This window comes from Poeciliopsis prolifica, unplaced genomic scaffold (genome assembly GCF_027474105.1).
Source record: "Poeciliopsis prolifica strain line A6 unplaced genomic scaffold, Auburn_PproV2 SCAFFOLD006, whole genome shotgun sequence".
NCBI classification, from domain to species: Eukaryota; Metazoa; Chordata; class Actinopteri; order Cyprinodontiformes; family Poeciliidae; genus Poeciliopsis; species Poeciliopsis prolifica.
The window spans coordinates 7,425,734-7,445,457 of NW_026562381.1; the positions used below are offsets into that span (position 1 = coordinate 7,425,734).

General features: G+C 35.8%; 1 protein-coding gene across 1 annotated transcript in view; it reads right to left on the reverse strand.

Annotated features, from left to right (window-relative positions):
- Positions 1–3,497: 3,497 nt before the first annotated feature.
- The window catches only part of LOC129360417 (relaxin receptor 1-like), a 100,715-nt gene continuing 84,488 nt past the window's right edge, over positions 3,498–19,724 (reverse strand). Inside the window, exons 15-18 of the mRNA XM_055030623.1 lie at positions 19,301–19,530; positions 11,863–12,273; positions 11,353–11,571; positions 3,498–10,049 (exon numbers count right to left, since the gene is read on the reverse strand). Of these exons, the coding sequence (XP_054886598.1) occupies positions 9,634–10,049; positions 11,353–11,571; positions 11,863–12,273; positions 19,301–19,530 (1,276 nt within the window). The 3' untranslated portion in view covers positions 3,498–9,633. The remainder of the gene's footprint in view (positions 10,050–11,352; positions 11,572–11,862; positions 12,274–19,300; positions 19,531–19,724) is intronic.

Here is a 19,724-nt window from a genome sequence, read left to right on the forward strand (position 1 = left end):
TGGTAAATTTATGACATGACAAAAAAGGAAGCCAAATAAATGGCTATTTCATTAATCAATAATTTACAAAAAAAAAAAAGAAAAAAAAAGAGAAAGAAATAGGCTAAAACTAAGGCTTTTATTGCTTCCCCTATCAGGTGTGAGTGTGTTTCACACTGTTAATGTTTTTACTTGACTATGCTTAATGCATGAGCTTTATGGAAATTGGAGGCTGAATTAGAAAATTATGGCTTGATAGGTGCTGGGGGTAGAGAATAAATAGCTATAGACTATTTATGTAGTTCCATTTGTATAAACTTTTTTGTGGATTTACACCATGCTTTCTACTTTTACCTAACTAATATAATTCTGAAATAACTACTACTGTGAATAACTTCACTGAATAAACAGAATTGAGATTTTGACCAAAAATGTATAAGTTCCAAACCTACAGTTATGTTAAAATCAGACCAATTTAAACATAAACAATGTCTACTTGCTGAGTACAAGTCTAAGTCTAAGTCTGAGTCTAAGTCTAAGTCTTCTCAGTGAATAAACCATAATCAATAATCATTATCAAAGGCTATTTATTTGTATAATTTTCTTTGTTTTAGAAATCTAAATAGATAATTTTTTATGTAACTTTACATTTTAAAGTATAAATTGCCATCAATATTTATTAGTATCAAGTAGCATTTTTCACTCTAGCAATTTCTTGGAGGGCTTTTCTTTTTTAAATTTTTGAGTGAAATAGATTGAAGTCGAGCTATGTTGAAGAATAATTTTATGGAATTCTACCAACTTTGGCTGATGGCAATTTTTCTTATTCAAATTATTCAAATACACATACTTTTGAAAACTTTTCATCTTAAAAATGTCATTAAAAATTTAATCAATTGTAAGAACACTGGGAATAATATATCTAATTTTAGTTAGTGAAGTACACTAAAGTAAAAAGGGATTTATAAACACACTTTAAATGGAATGGATAAAAAGACTCACTCACTGCAGAGTTTAGCTGAACATAATTGTCTATCTTTACACAGATATGACCTTAAATGACATCCCATTCTTAATCCATAGGGTTTAACATAATGTCCCCTGTTTTGCAGCTGTTAAAACTTCAGCATTCCACAAGGCTTAGGAGTATGTTTATGGAAATTTCTGATCTTCCTCTTCTAAGAGTTCATTTGTGAGTTCAGACACAGATGTTGGACAAAAGGAAACAGACCCATTCCAATTCATCCCAAAGGTGCTTTGTTGGGTTGTAGTCAGGACAGGCCAGTAAAAATCCTTCCCAACAAATTGTCTCATCTATGTCCTCGGTTTATGCAGTAGTGTCCAGTTGGAACAGAAAGCTGGCAACCCTGAACTGTTCCCAAAATGTTAGGAGCATAAAACTGTTCCACATTTCTTGGTCTGAAGAAGTTTCTCCGCCTGGAGCTAAGGGTCAGAGCCCAACTCCAGCAAAGAAAGCAGCCATACAAATTATTCCTCTCTGTACCGAAACTTTACTGTCACAATGCATTCAACTAATTGTGGTTTGTCATTCTGACAACTCCCAAACTCTAGTTTGTTTACTCCACTGCCAGACCGAAAGGTGAAATTAGTCACTGCACGTCTCTTCTGCTGTGGAGTCCAGCAGCAGTGTGTTTTCCACTGCACTTGGTCTGCACTTGGTGATTTAAGGCTTTGAAGCTCTTGTTCAATCAAAACACATTCAGGGACATTCTCTGTACACAGCTGTGGAACTAATCTGAAGGCCACATGAAGCTTTGAGGTCTGCAGCATCTAATTCTCCAGAAAGTTGCTGATCTCTGTGCACCTCAGCATCCACTCACCCTATCTTGGACTTTTGAAGATATTTCTAAACTACTTGATCATAGACATCAATTAGATCTATAATTTCAATACACAGGATTTACATGAGATTAATTGGAGGTTTGGCAAGGAGGACATTTTGGAAACATTCATCATTAAAGAAAAAAAAGTTCAGGTTTTACTTTATAAAAGTTTCAGATCTGAGCCTAAAAGTCATTATCTGTAGTGAAATTATTTTTTCCTCGGATTCTGTCTCAGTATGATAGTATAATTTCTTTCATAAGAATGCAACTTGCTCATATGTGCAATTACTTTACAAATTGAAATACTTTTACCTATGAAAAGTAATTACTTGCCCTTAAAGCTTATCAGTTTATGCAGTCACTTGTATCTGCTCCACATGAAACCTAGTTGATGTTAGCTTCACATGTGAGATTTTACATTTCTGATAACCTCTTTGTGTTTTCAATTGCAGCAAAGTTCTTAACTTTTCTTTCATTTTTACATGAGGTAAAACCATATTTTTTACTGATAAATGCACTAGATTATATCAAAGAAAAATTTAATGAATCACACTAGATTTTATTCCACAATAAGCATAAAAATTACTGCTACTCACTTGGCATTCTAATAGTAACCATTAATTTATGAAATTATATTAAATTTTGTGATGCTATGGTTGTCCTCAAATGTGGGGTTTGCATTTTGTAATGCTATACTCTTCCGTTTTTAAATGATGAAAACAAATTACTGGCAGAAAACCTATTTTAGTTTATTATCTCTAATTATTCACTCTCAGTGCAGATTTTCATTAAGACATAAAATAAATTTTTTGGGTCAGCTCAGTAGTGGGACACATGCCCCGTGGGCTTGACAGCATCTGTGTTCTAATAAAAACTTCCCCTAATTTAACAAGTTATATAATCTACTCAAAATTGCAATCGGCGAAAGCTGCAAAGCATTTGGGATTTTCCATGTCGATAATGTCAACATCATTTTGAAAAGTCTTGGGGGGCAAAAAAAAAAATAACATGATTTAAACTACATACATGTTTTCTTGGGGTGAACTGCTTTGAGATGCTGATTGGAGTGCTGCTAGCAAACATGAAGCAATCCCTTCAGTAACAATCTCATGTTGAATGTGCAAAATGTTTATTGCTTTCTATTTTTATTCTTTGGCACTTTGTTTTACTTTTGTAAATTTATGTTTCTAAAATTTTCTAATCAAAATCTACACTTTACTCCATTGGTTTAACTCAACACCTCCCTCATCTTGCATGTAAAGATTGAATTGCCTTTTAATTCTCAATAGAAAAAAGCTATTTATCTCTATGATCTATTAAGGGGTAGCTTTCATATTTAAAAAAGGAAGCACACATTTACGCAAAAGATTAAATATCCAAGTGTCTGCTTCAGTGAAAAAGGATTATTTCAATTTGTTCAAATGTGTCAGAAAGGCTAATAGATTAATATAAATCATCCTGCTGTTTCACATCACTGCACACTTTGTTTCAGCTTTAAAATCTAAAGTTAAGTGACCTTTTCACAGCCTAATATAATTTGTGCTTTGAGTGCCACATGCTTTCCATTTTAGTAAAGAAAAGGACTGAGAAATCTAACTCAACACAGAAATAAAAAAACAGGAATTCACTTAGGAGTTCACAACTGTATTTTATTGTACAGAACTAGTTCTTTTACAAATGCCAGTATGGTACTTCACAGTGTAAAAAATGTGTTGTGATGTTGGGGTTTGTGAGATGAAGATCAAACCCCCAAACCAGCTGGGGGTTTAGCTTAACAGGATGTAAAAAAATGCTTCTTGTGTTGCAACAACTGACACACAAAACTTATTAATTTAATTCCTGTCCAAAATAAGTACATTCCTTGTTGAACACAAAGAGACTGTTATATTACATTCAGGAAATACTAATTAATAGTATGAAAGGAGAAACAAAGCTTTCTGCTAACTGAGCATGAAATATAATAAAAGGCTGCATTGATTATTTTTTAGAAAGTCTTTGAAATGTTTTTTATATTTCTCTAAAATTGAGAATGAAATGCATTGTGGAGAGCCTGTTAATTCTGAAAAGGGAACTTGATTGAGTGATTAACCCTTTCAGTTGTTTGATAGTACTATTCAGAGACTGATTGGACAAGAATCTAATTGTCAAACTAAGCATAATTTTTTAATGAATCATTGATGCATGTCCACTTGAAATTTTTAAACATTTGCTTGTAACAGAATGAACATTTGTAGTTATAATTATTCATGACACTAAGACAGCTATAAAAGACATGAAAAAAGCGAAAACTAAAAGGACAGGACAGACTCTGTTCATATATACAGTACAAAATGTGTGAAACATATAAGCATGTTTATCTTAGCCGTAAACAGGATCATTCCACTAAAAGAGAATAAAATGTTTTTTCGCCCTAAAATTGTGACAAATACATTGGGAACCAGACAAAAGCACAATATTCCTCAATACAAACTGAAAATAATTTTAAAAATCCCAATTTTCTTCTTTTTTTGATGCCACAAATAACATTTTTAGACTGCACATCATAAAGGGAGATGTGCTTTGATTTTCCTACCAGTTTTCAGTATATCTGCCTATTTGACCCAGCTTTAAAGGTAAACAATGAACAGCAGCAGATGAACACAAACTGCTGTTACTTTTGTTTTATTTATAACACCCGACCGAGTTGCAGGATAGAAAGTAATGAGATTCTTTATTCTCACCCTGGCAGAGATGTGTTGTTAGTGCTGTTTGTTGGATGGCTTGCTGACATAAATATAAAATGCATTGTCAACATGTAAAGATAGGTCAACTCCAAATAAACACAATAACCATAGTATATCTGTGTTGTAGTTGTGATTTGACACCCTACGTGTGCGTATGTGCTGATCAGAATTGGAAGAGGTGATAATTATTTTTTTGTCAGGTTTTGGTTAAATGTGAGCTCTAGATTAGTTATTTCAGAGCCTGTTTCTGCAGTACTAGGTAGAAAAATAATGGAAATACTGGATGAAACATACCTAACAAGCTCAGTGCAATTCTGATTAATATTGTAGATATAATACTGTCATGATAGAGAAAACAGAGCAGCTGCCGTTTTCAGGTCTGGGAGTTTTTATTATCAGGACACAAATGATCTGATCTTTAAAGGTTCTGAAATTGATTAACTGTGATTTTAAATGTACAATTCAATTGTCAAATTCCTGAAACAAAGACAAAGCAAAAATTATCTTTTTTTTCTTTAAAAAAAGCAAAAGAGATATATATTTTTTGCTTTTTTATAATGCAATGTATTATAAAAAAAACAAATAAATGTAAATACATTCCTGCTTCTTACATTTTAAAAGAAAGTTGCAGCCAGTTTATTCACTGATCATCAGAATGTGTAACCACATTCTGAACACAGTGTAGGAGATATTTTAGATTTTTAATTCATTTTTTAGCTTTAGCAATATTACATTGTAATTAAGGTCTGGATGTATCTTTAAGGAAGCTGGCAGTATTATTACATAGTTGTTGCATGATGGGTTGATGAGGCACCTGATGTAATGGCCTGGAAGAGGCAGGCCCAGAGACTTGGAACCCTTTCATAAGTGCTTACAGTTCTAATTTTCCTTTATCTAAGTATTGGTATTAATACCTAAACTGAGTCAGAGAGCAATAATGTCCTCATTAACTGCATTTAATTTTGAATGAAGAAGATCTTGGGGCTGGATAAAATCAGAGATGAACTATGGAGACTTCTGCAACGTATATGTTATCTTTTCTTCGGCTCTCTTCCATGTTTCCCTCTCCGTCATTCACTTTTCATTCAAATAAACAGTCAGGCCAAAGCAAGACAGAAGTGGGAAGATGACCTAAAATCACTGTTGTGGTTTTTAGCAGAGAAACCAAGAGCAGGCTTGTGCTAAGTTGGCGTCTCTGTCAAGCTTTTGAATAGGCGTGTGCATCATAAACATGCAGGATCACAGGGCAGATTCTGGCCATCATGGGGCGAGAGCCAGAGTACTCCCGGCTCAGGATATCAGACACAGAACAGCTCAGAGTTTATGGTTTAATTCTGGTTATGTGCAGACAGAAGATCTAAACAAAGACTCCACTGTATGGATCAAATGTGAGGCCATCTCTCTCTGATACCTGAGGTTTGGCTGAAATGCATTCATAAAACTGAAGAATAATCTCAATAATAAAAGCAAACATAACCACGAAAGGTTGTAAATGAAAATAACTGAGGAGCTGTGGAACCTAAAAGAAGCTGTACACCATCAAACGTTTGCAAACCTCAATGGACTTTAGTAACATTATAAAGAAAAAATAGATTTCATCTAATATATTATTTCTACAAGGGTCCAAACCATGAGGTTCATAAATAATGACAGAGAGAAATTTCTTTCACATTTTATTTATACTTGACGGTAGATTTAAATAAATTTAGAAGCTGGATGAATTTCATTCAGCCTAGAAGCTGAAATGAAACAGGGTGAAAATATTTTAAGAAGTTCACTTATTCATTTCTTTTAAAAGTTAATAATCGTAATAAATCAGCAAATTTTGATTGCTTTGCTAATTGGATTGTGCATTGACAAATGAATGGCCTTTCTGATTCTTCCTCTATGTATTCAGCTCAACAGCAGGAGCTGTCAGAACTGCTCTCAGAGTATTTGACAAGTTTGAATTGTAAGATGAACAGTTAAAAGCACAGACTTAGACGGCCAAGAGCCTTCAGCTGTGCGGATGGCACTGTGGTTTTTTTCAATCAGCACAGGTTTGGAGAATGTTTTATTCTCAAAATGTGTCCGTAAAAGTCAGGAACGTCAACCTTGGGCTGTTGCTACATTACATGTCTTGATGGAAGACTGACATCAGCACTTTCTATCTCCAGGACGAAAAGTCAATTCTGTTTAGAGTAAATGTATGTATAACAATCTTTGCAATTACCAAATCCATGCTGTAGTGTAGCTACATGAAATAGGAATGCAGCAGACATGTAGCAACCCGAGGCATGTCATCCATTCAGCAGATAATTTATTTATTTATATATTTTCTGTTAGATAACAGCAGGTGGAATATAGCTGTCATCTCAGTGGTTCTTCAAGCAAACAAGTTTAGCTGGCCTGGTTTAGGAAACTGCAATAATGGCACTGAGAATCCATGTGCTGTACTTCCTCTGCAGGTGACCTTTCATGTGTATGAAGCCAGGGTGCCTGTCTTTGCTCAAGCTTCCTGCTGGGAGCAGAAAAAGTGTTTCCACACACACCGAGAAGGTCCATATTTACATCAGTGAATACACGGGAAATCTCTCATCTTGAAGAAATTGAGAGCAGCCACAAATGAACATCTACGAAATAAAATGGATTTTTTGCATCCACAGTGATTCACAAACCCACTTGTGGAGAAACAAACTCTGCTGAGAGGGACCCACTTGTGCATGAAAAGCAGTGACACATGTACATGCTTGGAATAATCACATGGGTTGCCTTAAAGCTAAACATCAGTGTGTTTGTATGCTTCTCACATTCGCACCAACAAATCCTCCTCTGTGTCTCCAGGAAACTTATTTTAGATAAACAGAAGGGTTTAAAATTTAGCATCACTCCATCTCACTTCCATTTTTACCCAAGACTCAGACAGTGGATGTAATTGAAGTATGTTACAATAATCCTGAAGTGCGTAACTTCTATGTCTGAGTGCTTAAAGTAATGGAGGGAAATCTCACAGGGCAGGTTTTACAGAACTAATTGTTAAAGTCTGGTAATGGCCTTCTCAGCTGCAGAAGCTTAAAACGTCAGTTCATAAAATGGATTTTTCTACATCAATTAGGCATAGCGTTATGACCATTTTTTGGGAGTTGTTGCTATCACAATTGCTTTAGTATAACCTGGACAAAGCAGGAAGCATTAGCTGCCATTCACATTAAAATTGCACAAACTGGAATTCTGAAAATAAATTTGCTTTAATGGAAACATGGCAATATTGAACAAAAAGGTTTTTCAGTAGCCTGAAGTAGAGTTTTTATTGTTTGTTTTTTTAGCTAATGCAATGGAAACACATTTTTTTCCTTTATTTTTTTGCATCACTGAAGGTCTCTCAGCATTAAATTCTTTAGAAAACTTTGAATTTGACTACCAGCTCCCCAAAACACAGCATATAGCCACTGCCAAACATAAGACACTTGATGTTCCAAAGCCTGAATAAGACACCAAAATCTCTGATGGCTGATGACGAGAAAACATGATCCATCAGACCAGAACATCATCTTTCATTGCTCCATAATCCAGGTCTGATACTCATGAGTCTACATGTTGGTTCTTTCAGCAGTGACAGGGATCACTGCAGGTACCCTAACTGGTCTAATACCTATGCAACTACAGTCAATGTGTATCTTATAGAGTTAGTTTGGATGTTGGGTGCAAATGTTTGGAGTCAGAACATAGATAAGAATGAAGAACTCAGACCTTATGTTCATCAGATGGCGAGACATCTCGATTATATGTTAAGGAAAACCCAGGCACATTATTATTACTCTGATTCCTTCTTTCTTTTTGTAAGTAGAGAACCCATAGGAGTAGATAATGAAACAGAAAGCATCTTAACAGCCTAATTATTCTGCTACACATCTCTCTATTTGTGCACTGCTGCAGTCAACAAAAGCTGCGCCACCAGAACCAGAGGCTACAGCAGGGAGTGGGAGCTACTTCTGAATCACTAATCTGTTTTACAGCAAAGCACAGCGACAATAAACAGAAACGCTTCTGTGAGGCCTTTAAGCCATTACACAGACTCAATGCATCACTGGCATCATAACCAGTCACTTTATAGAGTTCGAATATGGTGCGATAATGATTCCTGCCAAACTACTATCATGAGTTCACAATTTCTCTCATTTAATTGAAAAAATATTTGAATTTTTAGAAGAACTCTGGGGAATACGCAGTTTTTGGAAGCAACTGATATGAAACTAAGTCCCTCTTATGTCTGCTGTTCCAATTCTCCATAATCCTCTTTATCAATGTCCTGCATGTTTAAATAAATGTTTTAAGTTGGATAACAGAAAAAGTATGTTCATGTACTGTAAAGTTTAAACACATGATGCTTAGTTGAGCCTCAAATTCATATAAGTTGAATTTGCTGATATTCAGCGCTGAGTAAAAAGATAGCTATATTAGCACTGACATTTAGCAGTTTATCCTTGTGGAGGAAGTCAGCACTGTCTGCTGGGCAAATGTCAAGGACAAGAGTTCTTCATTATTTTTTGCCTGTAACATTAGATTATGTATTTAAAAAAATCGTTTTTTTTATTGGTGTCGATTGGCTTTCTCAGAACCTACATTTTGGATTATTATTAGCTGTAAGGAATGATTAAACAAATAATAATAATAAAATTGTTTGAATACACTGATTAATTTGCATGACTTTCTTATTCAGTATTAAACTGCTGAGATAAGTAAACTTATTAAATGACATTCTCATTTACAGAGATTAATCTAACTTGCATTTTAAAAAGTAACATTTGTAATGAAAGTCTTCATCTTTGATTTGTAAGTGAGGTGAGTTCTAGAGAAAATGGTGAGTAAAAAGTTTAACAAGGTAGTTATAAATTTTTGATAACTGTATTTACTGCTAAGCCTCATGAATGCTGCTGGCATGAGTTTTCACTTTAAATGAGAAATCTGTGCACAGATGTTTCATTGTTAATGAAATAATTAAGTTTCATTGTTAATGAAATAATTAAGAGTTTAAATGAATGAACCTGAAACGTTAATGTGGTTGAGGAGAATTATACAGACATACGAACAGATGCATTCTTAGTCACTTAGAGGAGGTCATTTGTTTGTGTGAACATGTGAATATGTGTGAGTGTTTGGGGTACCGAATTATTCTGCGAGCACACCGATAACACGGCATGCTGCTTCTGCTGTTGTTGTTTCGTGCTCGTATTAAAGTCATTGTAACCATTATCCGGATTCTCCACGGGGGTGAGTTTGGCTGCTGTGTCTTTCGCCTCCAGTGGACACCCTTGGCTGTTTTCCTGGAGGGGCCACATTTCCTGCCAGGTGAGCGACGGATGATGTGGCGGGTGACCGCTGAGCAAAGGCCTTTTCTGTCTGTAGTTTGCCCACACCTGGAGGATTGTTTCTTTGAAAGGCCGCGTGGTTAGCGTGTAGAGGATGGGATTCAGGGCACTGTTGATGGGGAGAATAAAGATGACGACCCAGGAACTGATGGTGCCTGCAAGGAAATGGAGATAAAAAAAAGTTGGGAGAACATAAATGTGGAACAACCTAACATGACATGAGGTGTGTTAAAAAGAAGGAGCTTCTTAAAGTTGCAGAAGCCAATTTCAAAAAGTCAGGTGCAAAGTCAAATTTATCTTAAGTTATATTTGATACATTTACATAACAACTGAAGGTAAAATAGTTACTTCATTGGGCTCTCAGCCTGAAAAATGCATTATATTGGTCCTTTATCAGCAATTCTTTGTAAATGGTGCCAGTTTATTTCCCTTTAAATGGGACAATGTTTATGAGAAAAATGCATGTGATTTGAGCAGGAAACCTTACAACATCTGGCAATGTGATGTGTGTGGTGGCATCTCCCACACTGGAGAAAAGAATCATCATCTCAATGCACAAAGATATCGAGATGAGTTTCAACCAGTGACAATCCCATATCTCCATTCTCAGGGACTGAACTCTTATCTTGTAAGATGTCCATGCTCCTCCAACACAGCAAAGTTTATCAGAGTGAGAGCAGAGGTTGGAATGACCAGCTTTCATTTCTGACCTCCACCCCAACAAACAGTTGTAGGATCAGCATTGGTGTGCTGTTTATGCAGAGGGAACAACACAAGCAGCAGCTCCTGGTTGAGAAATGGGATATCATCCTACAACAGTGTGCAACTGAGCTGGTGACTTGCACAAGGAGATGCCAGACTGTTGTTCCTCACACACAATACCAAGGCTCCTGTTTGTGGAATTAATGTTAAATTGCCAAAATGACTTGTTTCTCTGAACTTCCGTTACCCAGTCCAACAGACACCAGAAAATATTCCTGAGCAGGATGAGCAGGATAAGCAGTCTGACATGGGGAGAAAACCATTTGGCTATTTTTTCAGTAAACTACCCAAATCTTTCTTACAAATGTGACACAATTTAAGAGAAAATAATCAGGCCTTCCAACAATGCATTCTTTATTTCCAAGAACCTCTGTTCACTCAATATGATTTTGTTTGGATTATAACTACACCAGAAATAGACACCCAAAGTAAGGAAAAATCCAAGGAGCCTTGTGCATACAGCTTTCACTAAGCAGTTAGACATTATTCTTGCTTTTGAAGGTGACATTTATAGATACATTTTAACCTTGAAATTATTTTGCAAAACGTTTATTTCTGAAACTTAAATTGCCAATTTTTGTTGTCACTAGTGCTAAAACGCGTCACAAAAAATACTACAGACACAAGCTGCCAGCCACTTATGTTGTGCTGAAAGAGCATATTTAAGTGGACTTTAAGTGGGCATCTTTTCATTACCAGGAATTTCCACTTGCAACAGTGAAAGGATCTTGAGAACAAAAATGGGGATCCAGCAGAGGGAATCAGTGACGACAATAGAGAAGAACCGCTTGGCGATGGTCACTTCTTTTTTTATGTGGTTGCTGTACTTGGTGGTCTGAGTGCCTGTTCTCTGGATGTTATAGAACATACTTGCATAGGAGAAGACAATTATGAGGAATGCCACCAAGTTGAGACCTGTTGAGAGAGCACTGAGTTCAGATTTACTTCTTGGATATACAAGGTTTCTTAACATTTCAATTGTCAAAGATGATCAGTAGGGTTCTTAATATTGATGCAAAATACACAAGTGTACTATAAATTTGAATCAGATCTTTATGCAGGGGTAAATTTATAAACTTATGGGAAACCAAACAAAAATATGTATGTGTTTGCAAATGGTTATGGGACTAAAATATGTTTTAAGTAAATTTGGTTAAAAACATGGTTATGCAATAGGAAAAAGTAAACATGAAAAGAAATGCTCACCAAGAAAAATAACAATGGAGTACACGTGTGCCCAAGGCGTCTCTGGCTGTTCCGAGTGCAAAGGGAAGCAGACCCCATTGGTACCATAGAAGTTGTGAAATAAACCCTTGCAGGCCAGAGGCAAAAAGGCGATGACAAATCCAAACACCCATATCCCGAATAGAATACTGACAGTCCGTCGCCAGCCGGGAGTTAGGTAGTGGAACGGGTACACGATACAGATGTACTTCTCCAAGGTGAGATATGTGAGGAGAAGCACAGACACTTCGGTAGACAGCATAGCCAAAGAGCCAATGACCTGACACTGAGTGCTGTCCATCCAGGCTTGAGCATGACGATTGTATTCACCACGAAACTTCAGGTCATACACACCAATCATGAAGAGATAAATACCCATCAGGCCATCAGCACCTGCAAGAAAGAACAACTACTTTAAACTCCTAAATTCTGCCATTTGAGGGGTTTTGTAGTCTTTTTTAGCATTTGCTGTCACTTTTAGGGTGGACTTGCCCAGACCTGGGCATCTTGGCAGCTGGTTAAAAGTCCTTCACTTGTAGATTAATGCTCCAGACAGTGGAATGGCACATTTTCAGAGCCCTTCGAGACCTTGTTAGTTCTCTTACTAGACTCATATAATGCTCTGCTGCGATCCACTTTCTGAAGCCTGGTGTTTTGATTGTACCCTGGTGTTCACTCTCCTTTCTACAGTCATTAACACATCACACAAATGACTTTTTCACAAGCACTTAACAGCATGTCTAAAGTCAGCTAAACTCTAATTTATATTCTTTGAGTGATTTTCCATTAGTTTGAGAAACAGCTCTAGTGGGTGGGTTTCATCAAATAGTTGGCCAGTTCCAGAGTCGGAAAATGAGTGCGGATGGATCTGTATGACACAAGCACAATATGGAAGCTATGACAGTCACCGTTTTGAGTTTTTTAAATGTTTGGTTATTGTAAGAATCTCTCATAAAGCAAAGACTGACATCACTCCTCAGCCAATCAGTGGCCGACAGACTTGATGTAATGTTTTCAACTGGACTCTTTGAACCTAAGCAGTGGTAGAAAAACCACATCACCACATAAAGCCGGGTTCAGCTGTCCTGAGTTGATCCCAGTGGAAAAAGGTTGTAAATGTCTAAAGTTTGAACAGCAGGGGGACAGGCATGCTGGAAGTGTCCCAAGGTCAGCAATGCAATCCCAGACAACTGTGTTGAAGTGGGAATAAATGAGGGGATGTTCTAATTAACCTATTTTATAGAAATGTTTTAGAATATTATTGTTTCATGATTATTTTAATTTATAGGTCTAAAATTGATACTAGATTGACTAACTATAGAGACCACCTGAACATAACCTTTATCCAATGATTTTGAAAAGAAGAAAAAATTACGTATAGACTCAACTTGTCTATAAGCAGAAGATGTGCATATTGTGAGACCTTTGAGGTTTTCTTTTGAGTATTCTTTTCTACTATATGTAATTTACTTTTTTTTCCCAGTACGTCTAATTTTGCAAAAATAAAAAATAAAAAAAAATAAAAATAAAATAAAACCAAAGACTTTCAGGTGGTGTCCTAAATTTCTGTGTTATTTCATACAGCTCACCACCTTATCCACTATAAGCCTTGCTGAAATGTCAATGACAAAGAAATGGATGCCCTTTCTAAATAATTAGCATTTTTATTCAGACTAAATTAAACCTGTCAACTTGTTATCTTGGTGAAAAGATCAAAGGATTTATTAGAGTATGAAAATGTAGTCAAAGTAGAGTCCTCAAAACTTAAAACTCTCACAGACTGAAGTCATGAAGGATGAAGTCAGTGTGGAAAGAAGGTCATAAGAAGTCAGTTTTGAAAAGATATTTTAGAATCTTCAGCAGCAGTCTCTACTTATGCTCATGGCATATTTTGAATTTGATTGAGTAACAAAAAAACAAATAATCTAGACAGAAACAGGGCGTTACTCAGTGGTGGGCTTTGATTTTCTTAGTTAGTTACTGATTTATGTCATGTTTCAGACACAAGTTGATTTTCTATATAACTCCATTCTGCAGAAATGAGTAAGCAATATGACATAAAAAGATGCAAACATATTTGCAAACTAGGCAAATCAGGCTGCTAATGCAAAACAGAAAAACCATGTTATTCTTGTTCTATACCAAAACAAAATCTAATAACAATAATTGCTTTTGTTTTAATACAAACATTTTTAAAAAAATAAAGTAGCAGTTTTTGTATTCTGTTGAAACGTGTTCTTGTGTTGTTGAGGTTAGTTTAGTACAGGACTATCCATCTGAACAAAAGTGTCTTATTACCTCCCTGGACAATGTTTTCCTCCATGTTTATTCCTCATTGCCCTTGGCAATTTATTAAAATGTTTTCCTGTCACGATCAAGGAACAAATTGCAAATTTGGAAGTCAAACTCTCTAATCATAGAGTCACTTTTTAATGTTCAGATGCACAACAAAAACGACTCTCTGGGAGTAATTGCTTCATTATATCAGCACACCATAAACTATCACAGATGATGGCTAAATATCTCCACTAATAGTTGAGTATCAAATTATATACCAAATAAAATACCAAATATTTCAAATGAATGTAAAATCTCACAACAGCAACTATCTTGGTGCCCTGTTCACAAGTGATGCCAAGAACCAGAAATGGACAGACAGATTGGGTCTTTGTCTAATGTAATGTGAGCATCAGTTGTAGAGAAGAGTTGACAAGATCAGCAAAGCTCTCAATATACCAGTTCCTCACAGTTCAGACCCTCACCTATGGTCATGAGATATGGAACAAGACACAAAGAGTGAGAGTGGATGCAAGCCACTTGCATCCAGCCATGGACCAAATCAGTAGAAGGATGGCTTTGCAGAACATTAATGTGTTTGAATGGCCCAGTCAAAGCTCAAACAAAATCCAATAAAAAAGTTTAGCAAGACTTGATTGTTGTCATAGGTATGCAAAGCTGGCATACTCTTGAAGACTTGCAGCAGTTATTAAAGCAAATTATGGGCCATAAAGAATTGAATCTGGGGGTTGATAGAGATTTCCATCACCTTTTTGAGCCCATTACGTTGTCCCAAGAGTCACTCAATGTGCAATTATTCATGGATGAAATTATAGAGGTCACATTTGACCCGACGCATTAAATATGACCACTGAAGATGGTGACGCAGTTTTCTTCTTGTTGCCTCAAGGATAATTATACATCATATTTTCAAGTTCCTCTTACACTTTCTTAGGGAATAATGTTGATAACTGACCTATTTTCTTTTTCAGGTTCCTCCAAGCAGAGTTGTCTTATTTTTCTTAGATTCCAGTCCCACATGTTCATCCACTGGTGCAGTGTGAAAACTAATTACTCATATATTCTCCATCTGTTGCTGAACTTCCTGCCATCTGAATGGCTTCAGTCAAAATCTGGAGTTTATATCCAACTGGAAAATGTTACCACTATTGTCATTTTATCTTTTGTTTTACATAAAGTACCACTTGAATACAGTGCCAATACAAATTTTTAATGTATTTCTTTTGGATTTCATATGAGTCTCAACACAAAGTAGTCCATAGTTGTTAATATGGTATTAAACATTTTGTACTGATTAAAATCTGAAAAGTTTGGCGTTCACTTGTATTAAGCTTCTGTTGCAAATTCTCCTGTTATTTGGGATAAGTCTCTACCAGCTTTGCAACTTTGCAGTAAAAATGTTTTTTGCATTCTTTTCAAAATACCTTTAACCTTATTGTCTGTAAAATTTATATGAAATATATTAACATTTGTGAAATGTAAAAAAGAAAAAAAATCTCTTGAATAATGTTGCAAAATTAATCTCAGAAAGTTATTAAAAGGGATCTATAATACATTTGACTTATTAAATAAGTACAAATCTCAACATTTTATTATTAATTCTATGCAGTATTGAGATGTGAAGATTTAAAGCGGAAAACAGCAGAACTGATTTAGTCCGTGCCAAACTGGGATCTCTCGGAGGATCTTGGCTTCTGGTACAAGGACATTGTGTTTACATGTTTTTTGTAGAAAAAGAAAAAATGTAAAAACCCAACAGGGAAATGTTTTCAGTGAGTAAAAGACTTCAGTCAAAGATGAATGTGGCTGAATAGATGAAAATGTCTTTCAAGCTAACTTTTGATCCAGATTTGAATACAGATCAAATCTGAGTTTCTACTTTGCCTGCTAACTTAAATCTGTTTATCCCTTTATGTGCAGATCATTAGCTCTTTGTGGACATGTTGTTTGCATATGAAAGTACTTAATCCACTTCTGGTAAAAAGACTAAACCATTTTAAAGCTTCACCTTAGCTTTTTTCAGCCAACTCTAAAGGAATGAAGTTTTAAAGATCAATGTGTTAAAGCAACTAGGCTACAAATGTATTGAAATGAAAACAAATTCAAACTTGGTTGACACCTTTCATGGTATTTTTGTCATGGGTATATTAAACTTTTTGAGAAGAGTTTTTGCCCTTCAATCTAGGTCACAGTGGGAGCTGTGGTCCTGTGGGGGGGTCACCATGAAGACGAAGAGCAAGGAGGGTCTTCGAAAGTTGGAACTAAGAGGACAAAAAATACAAAATGGGCAAGTTTTTGAAAAGAAAGAAATGAAGCCACCATCTAGCAGCCCACCTGTGGAGAACACTGCTTCAAAAAACCCTCTGAAATTATTGCCAGCTAATGTCAAAAATTATGAGGCAGCATTTATGCTAAACAAATGTAACGACTATAAATTTTTTGAATAAAAGTGCGGAAAAGAAACGTTCTAAAGTTGATATTTCTTTACATATTTTGTAGTAATGTCTGTGGATTTGCAAAGGGCGTCCCTGGCCAGAAGTTAATGATGTTTGGAGGGCCAAGGTAGGGAAAGGTTTGGGAAACCTATGATTTTATAGTTTATTGTATAACTTGAAGGCTGTAACATATTTTGATTAAAGTAAAATGTGTTGTGATGTGACAGTTTATACGATGTCACATCACAGCAGCAGCAAATTTGCTCTTCAATCTGAAATATTTCCCGAGAAATAATCCGCCTTTACTGTCAACTCTGTTTTCCTCAGTTGTCAGTCTGGAGTTCATTTTAAATGGCCATTTTAAAAAAACAACTATTCTGATTCTCCTCATTAAATCATGAAACACCCAAGAAGTCCTCATCTGATGCTGATAACAAATGCCACTGCATTCGCAAGCATTCTGATGAAATCTTGTGTTGAGCTGTGAGCTACCAAAACACAGACATGTCTTAATTTTTGTAAGGATTCAGGGAACATGTTTAAGAGTTGGGGCATGTTACCTCTGCATTGCATCACCTCTTCTTTTAATGAAGCGCTTTAACCATCTTGAAAATGTCAGGGACAATATGTTGAGTTTTGAATGTTTCGTCATTTTCTCTGTCTTTCTAACAGACTTTAACTTACTGCTATATAGATGTTAGTTTAAAAGCTGTCCACCTGGAACACAAAATGTATCTGGCACCGTGTTGCTGTAAAAGTCACCAAGACAACAGCAAACTGCATATAATGGTGAGGACTAATGTTGCACGACATACTCATGGCCACTCATCTTCTCTTCTTGGATTCTCCTGTGCAGTTACTCTGTCTTGTAAGTGTATTTACGCACCATAAACATTTTTCCCATTTTGTCGCATTACAACAAATATCAACATATTATTAGGAAATTATGGAACAGATGAACATAGGATATTTGTGAAAATATCCTGTATGGTTTTATGGTTCTTTTACTACACTGAAAAGTAGTGGGTGCAAATGCATTTAGCAACTTTCACTTTGATGTTCATTTATAACATCCATATTTTACTGTCACAACATAAAGAGAGTTTTAAGTAATAAATAAAAAATCTAAAAGATGCTGCAGCTTTGAAAAGACTACAACTTTTCTTGGTCAGGAAAGTGTGGAGTTTTTCTCAGCTCACCATGAGTCAAGAAAAACAAATGATATACTTGAAATCACAGATTCAGCTATAGATTGTTGATATTTGAATGTTTCTAGTGCAGAGATGTTGCTAAAAATATTGCTTACTTTATTAGACATCAGTGTAGAGCTCTGATGTTTTATGACACTTGTCCTCAGTTGATTCAGTTATTATCACACCTAACATACTAATTTGTTGTGTGACACCGTATCTAAATGTGAGATGTTTGAACTGATTGATGCATGGATATATTTTTTTCCTTTTTATGGTGATATTTAACTTAATTAGCTTTTTTATTGCCCTGGTGCCAGCTTTCTACCCCCAGCTGTTTTCTCACTCCTCTTCCTTCATGCAATATTAACAAGGTCATGTAAAATTATCAAGCCAAAACGTGGTAGAAAATTGGAGCATAAGAGCATAGGGGGGAAAACATAAAATTTTAATATGTAGAGGGACAGTTTTCACTTACACAGCCTTGGTGGTAGATGTATCCAGAATATATTTAAAAGATTTTGTTGGCATGGAGTTAAAAATAAAACTAATATGAATATTGGTTTGTATTCATGGTTTGAACATTTGCATGCTCATTGCATTCATATAAACGTTTTATGAAGCATCTCAGCTTTTCTGGAAACAAAACTCAACGTCTTAATCAAGAGTCCGTATTAATTTAGTTGATGAAATTATGAGTTGAGAAATCCCACCAGTGATTTATCTTTTTCCATTTAATTATAACAGTGTGGGAAGCTTTCAGATTTGTAGTTTTGAGAAATATAAGTACACTTTGGTTTTTTATCTTTACTGTAGTATTTTTTTTTATTTTCACTGGTTGTGGGTTATTATGGAGGGTGATCAAATGAATGGGCAACTGATATCAACGTCACTCAGTATAAATCTGAGCAGAAAAAGTGTAGTTTTGGACTGTAGTGGTCTAAGAAATCATTCTTCACTGTCCACCTGTGGTTCCCACAAAGTAATGTTTGCTGTCCATAAAATTGTAACTAATTGCATGACATTTTCTAACACATTAGAGTTTCTGAAATTAATTAAAACTACTAGCCCTAATATAAACATCTTGGGTTCACAGGTAAAAAACTTAAGTCTTAACCACATCCAGATCCTCCAGACAGGTCAACCAAAAAACAAACTCTAGGAAGTTGAAAGTGTGCCAGGCTGCACTACTGACATATTAACATAGAATGAATAGTCACTGCAAATATTTATGCCTTGCATAAACTTGATATAATTCATAATAAATCCTGTGAGGCTTATTAAATATTTTATACCAGAGAAACACAACGAAACATGACTATACATTATGGCATTAGAAATACAGTCAGTCTAAAAATAAATAAATAAAAATTCAGACAGAAACTTCAAGTGACACTTTGTACTTTCTGAAGGTTAAAAGGCTCCATATCCTTCTCCCTTTGTACAACACTCCCTCCCAAATGACTGCTGCTTCCCTGGAAATGCAGTTTGACTCACAGCAGAGGGAGATGATGCACATGGCGTGGAGTTTGTTCTCAGAGCGGATATACGAGCGCATGCAAATGACAAAGATGTTGCCAAAGCATGTGGTGGCAGAGACAACCCAGACAAAAACCCTCAGGACGATGTTGGCCAGCAGGTCCTCAAAAGACGAGATGCCATCTGTGTTGGGCTTGCAGCTGCGCACGTGAGGGGCATAGCCACAGTACTGGAACTTCTTGAAATAGCTAAGAAAACAGACAAACAACAATAAAAAAGCAATCTAATGCTAAGGCAGGGGTGTGTCTTCACTTGCAGCCTGCAGTGGTCTATCCACAGTATTACCCTTAGTGTCTATTTGTGCATTTAAACTGGAAGTTAAGGAAGAACAGAGATCTCATTTCAGTCAGACTGTGTAGTTCAGGAGGTGGAAAAAACTATT